The sequence below is a fragment of the Nansenia antarctica genome (assembly GCF_963989245.1).
Source record: "Nansenia antarctica genome assembly, chromosome: 20".
Classification (NCBI taxonomy): Eukaryota; Metazoa; Chordata; class Actinopteri; order Argentiniformes; family Microstomatidae; genus Nansenia; species Nansenia antarctica.
In genome coordinates, this window is record NC_137693.1 from 10,273,792 (window position 1) to 10,283,791 (window position 10,000).

General features: G+C 47.4%; 1 protein-coding gene across 1 annotated transcript in view; it reads right to left on the bottom strand.

The window, feature by feature from the left end:
- larp1 (La ribonucleoprotein 1, translational regulator) overlaps positions 1–10,000 on the bottom strand; it is a 41,566-nt gene that overhangs the window by 31,378 nt on the left and 188 nt on the right. The window contains exon 1 of the mRNA XM_080549749.1: positions 9,560–10,000. This exon is cut by the window's right edge and continues 188 nt beyond it. Coding sequence (XP_080405875.1) covers positions 9,560–9,956 — 397 coding nt within the window. The 5' untranslated portion in view covers positions 9,957–10,000. The remainder of the gene's footprint in view (positions 1–9,559) is intronic.

The window sequence follows — 10,000 nt, forward strand, 5'->3', positions numbered from 1 at the left end:
CCGCTCTGAAATGGAACATTGATCTTTCTTCCCCTGCGTGGGCTTTGCCTAACACGCTGGATGACAGTGCATGTTTCAAAACGTTTAATTCCTCTGATGCTCTTATCCCCAAGGTCACATGCTCCAACATCAGGCCAAGAAAATAATGCCAGTCTGTTTTCCCAGCACAGGGGAGGCTAGTGGAGGTAGAAATCGGAGGATGGGTTCATTGTAATGCATGGAACTGAATGAGGAGTGAGCCCGTCCCTCCGATTTCTACCTCCACCAGCCTCCCCTGGTTCTTCCACAGCGATAGTAGCCCAGGCAACAGTCATCCCCCTGGCTTTGTGGAATGGGATTAATATCTTATCACCTCTTATAACTATAATAACTTCTCACCTCTCAGACTAACCAGACTGAGGAGGTTTCCAGGCTCCCTCAGACAGTTTCGAAACTTTTGATGTATTCAAGTTGTTATCCAATCAGAATGAAAAGACTGTCACCCAATAGGCCAATCCTGAGCCAGGAGTACGGGCGTAACTGAACCTGTGTGTGTGATAGGTTAGGGGCTGGACTGGGAACGCAGCTCTTCGCTGTGACCCTCTCAGGTGACCTTATGACCTTTGAAATAGGGGGTTGAATTACCCCAGTGTCGTCGTCGTCCCCCCTCCCAGAAAACTTTGACTTGACCACTGCTGACATTATGAATGGAGCGATCAGTTGCTGCTACTGGGTCTTTCGAAACCCCTCAATATTTTTCTATATCACCACAGATAGTTTTTTTTTTTTGGGGGGGGGGGGTTGGACATGCACTACACTGACTGATGTATGCTAGCAACAGTTTCATCTTCTCGTGGTAACAGGGCACTGAAGAGTGTTGTCAGAATGTGATTTGTTGAACTAATTCATGTTTCCCTTCAGGATTGTTTAAATAGCTTATGTAAGTGTGGTGTAAGATACAGGATTAGGTTTTCTTGGCTGCTTAACTAGCTTTAGATAAGTCTGTAAATTGTGTACTCAAGAGACAGAATAATTGAGAAACTGTTACCAGAACCGAACACTAGTTAAATCGAAAGAAAAAAAACGTACAAGAAACGTGTAAGTCTATACACAACACAACACCTTGTTGTTGTTGAATTAAAAAAGAAATCGTCTTGAAATGAAAGTAAGTTTCAAACAAACTACATTGAGACATCCTGCTTCCACTCCCTATTGGTAGACATCAGGAGCCAAAATCTGGGCCACATTCGTGTGTCGATAGCTTCATCTAAAGCCGACGACATCCAAAACTGTGAGAGCAATTGAATGGGAAAAAATGTACAACAACTTTCTCTTCGACACCTGCAGATGAGGACAGGCCTATGAGACTCCGGTAGGAAGCAGTCCCATCCTGTCCAACTGTGCATACTCTGTCCTAAAAACAGATTACACATTAACTTTCAAGATAAATGTCCCCAATCCTCAAACTCTCCTGCTACCTAAAAAATAAGGTTATCAGCCAGCACCGCTGATTGTGAACGCAAGGTGACCTTCAAAAAGACGGAGCACCGGAGAGAACAAAATAAGCATCATCACTTCATTAGTGTGATGTGGCACTCGCAAAACAAAACGTCTAACACCTCCGACACCAGACTCAGTGTCAGTGTCTGGGGGAATCTCAAACTGCTCTGGGGGGGTCGGGGGGGGCAATGTCGATGCACGGTGCAATGTCCGTGCCTCGGTCTACACCTGCAGAAGAAGTGAGAACGTTGGATCTGGCCTGTTAAAAGCAGCCTCTCCTCAGATAAATCACCCAGGGCTTGGCTGGCGGTCGTACAACAGTATGCGTCCCACCACGAGGCCGCCATGCCAGACATACCATACTTCACCAGTTCCCGGCGCGCTCTGTGCTTCATCAGGTGATATTTAAAGGGCAGCTCTGTGTGTGTGTGTGTGTGTGTGTGTGTGTGAAGGAGCGAGAGCAGGGACTAGGCCTGATGCCAAAGTGCACGTCGCTGCCCAGTAACCAAGTGGCAAGACGCATCAGGATAAAACTCAAACTCTGCTGTGATCAATTAACCTCTAAAGCAGCAATCACATTAGAGGCTGGATGGACGGGTTTATAGAATCGCTGCTCTCTTCATGGCTGTGCTGCAGCATGATCCTCTGTGTGTGAGAGCGCTGACAAAGACACCGCTCTGTTCTCTCTCATCTCCACAAGAGTGTGTGTGTGTGTGTGTGTGTTTTTTGGGGGGGTGTATGTGTGTGCATGCATGCATGTGTAGGGTGTGTACACCTGTGTGTGTGAGAGAGAGTGTGTATGGGTGTGTGTGTGTGTGTGTGTGTATGGGTGTGTATGGGTGTGTATGGGTGTGTGTGGGTGTGTATGGGTGTGGGTGTGTGCGTGTATGGGTGTGTGTGTAGGTGTATGTGTGTGGGTGTGTGCGTGTGTGAGTGTATGGGTGTGTGTGTGTGTGTATGGGTGTGTGTGTGTATGCGTGTGTGTGTGTGTGTGTGTGCGTGCGTGTGCATGTGTGTGTGTGTGTGTGTGTGTATGTGTGTGTGTGTGTGCGTGTATGCGTGTATGGGTGTGTGTGTGCGTGTATGGGTGTGTGTATGTGTGTATGGGTGTGTATGTGTGTGTATGGGTGTGTGTGTGTGTGTGTGTTTGCTCAGCGCAGTGATCTGGTCTGGACCAGCCACCTGTGAGTGGTCGTCAGCAGGGCTGGAGGCCTGTGACAGCCCCTGGGAACCACAGCACCCTGCCCAGCCGCTCCCTCCCTCTCAATCATTGCCACCCCGCCTCCCCCCGCTCCCCACCCCCTTCTCTCACTCTATCAATCATCCTCTGTCTCTCCCTGGCAATAGTCAGAGCAGGTCTCTGCTGCAGCTTGCTTGCAGTGCACACAGACAACCAGAGGCTACTATTAGCATGTTAGCCACCCGCGGCTACACCCCGCCCCCTCCGCCCCCCTCCAGCCCTACTCAGGTGGAGGCCACAGCCAAAATTGTCAAGGGTGTTTGTAACGTACAGTACGTCTCTGAAAACTCGACTGAAACTCCCAGAGGACGTCAGGTCTGTGAATGAGCCGCGTGCCACGTAGGCAGTAAGGTCTTAGATAAACAAACTGGACAGGCAAATATTCATCAGGCCCTCCTCCGCATGATGCAATCGGACATAATGGATACCGTTTAGCTTTTATCCAGAGAGACTTGCATTGCAGTGAGTGCATACATTTTTCTGTATGTATGGTCCCAGCGGGAATCGAACCCACAACCTAAGCGTTGTTAGCGCCCATGCTCTACCGACTGAGCCACAGAGGACCACATGAGTGTGGGCCCGTCAGACAACACACACATGCGCACACGCGCACACGCGTACCATTTACATTTACGGCATTTAGCAGACGACCTTATTCCAAAGCGACTTACGATCGATACATTTGCCTAAGCAACTGAATCATCAATTCACCAGTCGTAGCAGGAAGAGTAATCTAGCCCAGGCCAGGGGCCATTGGCAGTCGTCGTGATAGAAGAAAGAACACTTTTTTTTTTTTTTTTTCACCAGTGCCCCCGCCATGTGTAGCTAACTGCTGAGCTTCTGTGAGAAACGCCACTAGCCAAGTTGCTACCAAGAGATTGGAATTAACGCGTTTGGCACAGACAAAGAGCCATGCCATCTTTAACTGTGATGTTTGTCTGCGTCTGAGAGCTTAATAAGGACATGTGACGGCTGCTTATTATTACATCTTTACTACTGCCAAAAAGCCTTCACTGAGAAGGGAAAAAAAAAAAGAAAAAAAAAAGAGACTTCAGAGAAATCTCATTTCGTCTCTTTGAGCGTCTCTCTGTTATTAGGACCGAAGCTGCATTAGAAGCATGGGGCAGGGGGGGGGGGGGGGGGGGGGGGGGGAGGGAGGGAGAAAGAAAAGACAGGGTATAATAAATCAATGTAAATGAAAAGCAGTCTAATTCATACACATCATCTAAAGGCAAAAAAAATCTATGAAAGCGTGTTAGCGTGCGCTACTGCCAGCGCGCCGGTGACAGCCGCGTCCTAGATTAGACCCATGCAGCACTGCCTGCCTGCAACTCAGGATGAGAACAGCCAGAACCAAATATGGAGGAAAAGACAGGACGCATGCCGGCTCTCGGCTGACACACACACTGACACACACACACACACACAGAGACACACATACAGACACACATACATACAGACAGCCTTGCCCAGTCCGTCTCTGTCACACACACACACACACACACACACACACACACAGAGAGACACAGACACCTCGAAGACTCTCACTAGCGTCACATGATCAGTAGGGTGACATCACCACCCGCTGAGTAGCAGGCTCAGACACTGGAGGAGCACTGCGCTGGAGAGAGGAAGACGAGGAGGAGGAGGAGGAGGTGGCCCTCTGCCTGAGGCCTTAGCGACACACACACACACACACACACACACACACTAAACACAGACAATTTAACAGACACGCACACATTCTCTCTCTCTCTCTCTGTCTCCCTCCCTCTCACACACACACACCCAAGGCACATGCCTACACTCCCATCTGAAGAACACTGTGCTTTCATTGGGACGTGTCCATATCTCTGAGCCCAGATGCAGCTCTTTAACAGATAAAAGCTGAGCGACCTCGGAGGACCGCTCTAAACAGCTGAGAGAGGGGTGGAGGGGTGGACAAGTAGAGAGAGAGAGAGAGAGAGAGAGAAGGAGAGAGACACTGCACAACACTAACAAACCAAAACTACCACCACCTCCTCCACTCACACACACTTTCACTCTGCTACCTCAAAGCTTTTAGAACCAGCCCCTTATAGCTGGCCTGCGTCCATTGTCTGGTCAAAAAAAGAAGAGATTTTGCTTTAAAAAAATAAAGAAAGAAAGAACAATAATAAAAAAGACATGAGAAAGTCTACAAGACGCTTTAGATGCAGCTAATTTCTTCCCCCGTCACTAAGAGTCTCTTCAAGGCAGTCTGGCTGAACAGCTGTGTGTAAGCACATTAAGAAGCACATAACAAACAGTTTGTAGTGAAATTACGCAACACAGGAGAAACTTTATCGCTGCCTTTTAGCGTGGCAGCACCAAAGAGAGATAACTTTATTTACCCCTGACTAGCAGACAAGACAGAAACTGTCATTCATCCCAGTGGTATGAATACATACTGTACTATGATCCCACTTTAGCCTTCACGCATCAGCACTTCTTCCCAAGTCGCGACCCCAACAGGGTCCCGACACCTTGCCAACTACACACTGCCTTGTCAACACCAGAGTTGCCAGATTGGGCCATTTCCCGCCCATACATAATATAATAATATTATGCCATTTAGCTGACGCTTTTATCCAAAGCGACTTACATCGCAGTGAGTGCATATATTTTTCAGTATATATGGTCCCAGCGGGACTCGAACCCATGATCTAAGCGTTGCTAGTGCCGTGCTCTACCAACTGAGCCACAGAGGACCATACAGTGTGAAAGGGAGCGCCAAATCAAGTGCTCTTGAAATGGCCGTTTGCTTTGTAGTGGAATGGGCAGGGTTTACGCTCTGGTAAGGCTGGAAAGCGTAGATGGAATCTGGCAACACCGGTCAATACGCTGTGACTGGGCTGGGGGGGGTATTCCATCAACGTCACTATAGGAAAATCCAGGCTTATTTTTGATACGTCTCGCAAGACTAATCAAAATAAGTCTCACGAAAGGTATCAAAATAAGCCTGGATTTTCCTTTAGCGACGTTGATGGAACACCCCCCTGGTCTTTCACGCCAAGGACAAAGAGGCTCCGGGGAGGGTGAGAAGGGAGACACTCTGGAAACAGACATGGGTGCTAATGCAACTTTCGATGCTTGTGCCGATGCTTGATCAATGAACCTGAGTTTTTATATGTGCACTGGCCGCTTTAAACATCACAGATGATGATGATGATGATGATGATGATGATGATGATGTCATATCTGTATCATCCTGCCGGTCATATCAAAGTTGTGCCAACAACTCTGCATGTTTGGGGAAACTCGGAAACTCGTCTGCTAGGCCCTTCGACCAATGTCGGCTGAACGCAATTAAAACAGAGGGCCTCAATTTGCACTTGTTTGTGAAGGTTTCCCAAGCACTAAAGGAATGCTAATGGGAGAGACTAAACCCATCCGCCAGTCACTCCTGACCTGCTTCCTTTACAAGAGTCACAACCCCTCAGCCACTGAGGACCATTGCTGCTTGGCACCTATTTACGATAGAACGTTTGATATAAAAAAGAAGGATGAGATGACATAAAACAGATGGGGAGGTTTAAAACATTTACAAATGTGCATTTTTTTGTCCATTTCCTTTCGTAGTGGTTGAATTGGATCAATTCTGACCACTATACTTCATGACACTTCGAATGATCTGCTGCTTGATGATCCATCCCTAACATCACCCTGTATAGAACATACCGGTGTGCTGCTAGAACACAAACCCTGCTCCGGAACTGTAAAATCAACTTTTTCATCCCACTTTTCACACAGCGTCCATAATGAGTCTGCATGTGGCATTGTGGCGGCAATCCTTTGGTTCTGATCATTCAGGAGTTCATACAACACAAACAAAGCCATAGGGTTACAAGTGTTATGTGTCACAACGGCAAATTTGGTAGATATCAGGTATATACGGTGTTAACAGAACGGGCACACTGGGAACACGTCAAAGACAGCAGGTTTGTCATTCTCACAGATATGTCTACTACAGCATGACTGACCTCGAGGACACAATGTACAGAAAATAATTAGCCAAGAGCTTTGACAAGGACCTGTTAACAGCAAAATAAGGGACAGAGTAGCTGGGTAACGTATATCTGTCTATACGTCTAGATATTCACAAACTGGCTGTAAATAGCATTATGATCCCAAAATGGTGTCATATGCCTTCAAGGAAGCATGCCATTTCAACCCCATGAGTGTGTGTGTGTGTGTGGGGGGGGTCCTATAATGATGTGTTATGCAACTCGAGACACATTACAGACATATCTGTCGAGTACACATTACTGTACAACACTTATACATAAGCAGAATCATACTTTCATGTGCAGAGAAGAAGCACTGACTTAATTCAGTTATACTAACCATGTGTTCATGCTCATGGTGTAATGATTCACTTCAGATCAGACAGTTTAAGGCAAACCAATGTCAAAATGTCAAGTGGGAATTAAAGGGGGGGGGGTTCGAATTCACACAGGCAGAATTCATTCATTGTCACGTACATACAACATATTGGACCTATATCAACCTCGTTTATCAAAGCACATGGAGTGGCAACATGCCTGTTAGCAACACTAGCAGCTAAGCAGCAAGTCTGGCTGTGTGTGTGGGGGGAGGGGGAACACGGATGGAAGCGAGGCCCAGTGTGTGTGGCATTGTGTTTACGCGTGTTTTTTTTGTCTACCGCATACATTACATACACCCCCCAAACAAACAAAGAAAAACCCACCGAAAAACCCACACTCGTCAACAGGTTCACAGAGAGACTACCCCCCATTTACACGCGATCAGGCCAGGGGGACCGGGGTAGCGATCCTGGCGTCACGTTAAGTTAACCGAGGGTGTTGCAATATCACATGGCTGACACATATGGAAGCATATAGCTGACTTAATTCAAATGCTAATGCAATATGAGATTGTGGAACACATTTTTTTGTGGAACAAAAGTGGAACATGCAATTGCAATCTCATATTGCATTAGCATTTGAATTGAGTCAGCTATATGCTTCCATAGACACAGACTGGACCACGTTGTCTTGACAGAGAGAGTCAGCCCAGGGTGGGGAGCTATGGGGGATAGCATCTCCTCCCTGTCCAAACACACACCGCTGTCTTCACCAACAACAATTACGCATAAGACATTACACGTATCGACACGTACCACTACCCTGAATGCTGTTTTTATTAGTAACACCTCCTCAATGCATCAATATCCTGGCGATCGGTCGCATTGATAGCCACAAGCTAAGCTGGCTAAGTGGATAGCATGTGATCATGCGGCGTGTGTGTGCACCCATGGGCTTGATGAATCACATGAAGGCAAAGCCAAGGGCCAAGATTTTGCCCATCAACCACGATGACAGGCACATCATAATCAAGATTTGGCCTTATTCTTGAACAGACACACAACCGATCGATGTGAATAGTAAGTGTGCCATGCGGTTGAATTTAAAGGGCAGTATTGGGCTAGTGTGGGGGCAACACGTGGAGAGGACACGTGACCGGTTCCATAACAAATATTTTTTAGTATTAAGACTAAATATTTTTTCAAAAATGCTCAATACATATAAACTAACCGAACTGTTTTCAATTCAAAATTGAGATCCCTGGCTAATTTAGCCCCATGTTGCTCAAGGATTATCGGTGTGGTGGTCTAGCCCAAGCTAGCTGGGCCTGGGCTGCTATTGTTAGCCAGCCTCTCTAAGCACCCATGGCACCGTGAAAAGCTAAGCCACATCTCCACCGAAAACACTAGGTTCAGATGTCTATTGACTATAGCTACACGTCAACGCAAACATCGCCTAACAAAGGTAGCAAGCTACACACACCAGCGAGCAAAAATGGCAAAGAGTGGAGTTGTACAAGGCGTACCCCCACATGACAGTGCACTGAGCTCAACCCTGGCATGGAGGAGGTGATGGTTGATGGTGCTTTGGGGAGCACCAAAGCACATCCTCACACACAGTCAATTGGATAATGCATAAAGCATTGCAAAGCTTGCTCTTATGAAGTCGTCTTTGCTCTTTGCAATGCAAAGCAAGCCAGCTATATATAGGATGCAGGGCCTCAAACTATTCTGCTTAACATCACAGCCATGTTAGAGCCATGCATCTGGTTGGGATACTACTGGACAAGGGTTGCAAGGGTGTTGTGCATTTAACAAAGCAACAAACCACAGGGCTTTGGGCAGCTTTGACAGTCCAACAAGGGGACATTTGGAGATGTTAGATGTAGATGGGAGACTCTTTTTTCAACAGTGCATGCATGGTCGTCTGTCGTTGTTAAAAATAGGCAAACTAACTACCTCTGTCTGGGTTCAAGCAAGCGACCTGTGACTTCAGCTTGTTGCAGACAGAAGCCAGGGGCCTGACAGACTGACACTCACTTGGCACAACTAAAGCGATGCCAATGTTATTGCATTTGTAATGCAAAAAAAAAAAAAAAAAAAAACTGCACGGGCGTACCTCCCCACAAAACAAGATAACACCACCATGTCTCGAACCGTCAACTCCACGATTGTAGTAATCACGTAATATAGTTTCACTAGGTCCAACTCTAGTAGTCCCAGAATAGTTTGAGGCCTTGCTCCTGCTATATATAGCTGGCTTGCTTTGCATTGCAAAGAGCAAGACGAGACTTCATAAGAGCAATGCAATGCATTATCCAATTGACTGTGTGTGAGTGAGGAACACCCTCAACTCTCCTATCTGACAGCCACACCGTGCTGGCTGGGTCATGAAACAGCTCAGGTGAACGCACCCCTAAAACCCACCGCTGCCACTGACAGTAAGCACGAAAGTCAAGACCCTCGAGGTTTTTATGGAGAATACATTTACAAACCATGATGTGCTTGTCCGTTCACGCTGACCACGGTCACCACGGCGTTCATTTTCCTAGTCCAGGGGTTCACCTTGGGCGGGGGGGCTTCGGCGAACTCCTTTTTACTGCATTTCCCACCCTCTTTAGAAGCCTCTTCTTGATCCAGGTGGTCCTTCTCTTGGCTGTTACTCTCTTCTTTCGCCTGCTTGGAGCTTGGCTCCTTCGTTGCGATCTCACCCTGTTGTTCCTCCGAGTTGTCTTCTTTCATATTCATGTTTATGCAACCCTCCTCGGTGCCTCCCTGCTTCGCCCCTGTCCCCTCCAGACAGCCCTCCTCCCCGTGGATCATCTTGCCATGCTCCTCCTGTGTGATCAGAGGGTTGTTGGGCAGAAGAGGGGTCTCCACCTGAGTGGCCATTTCCCCTCTTTCCTCGCGATGATCAACCCCCCCCAAACCAAATT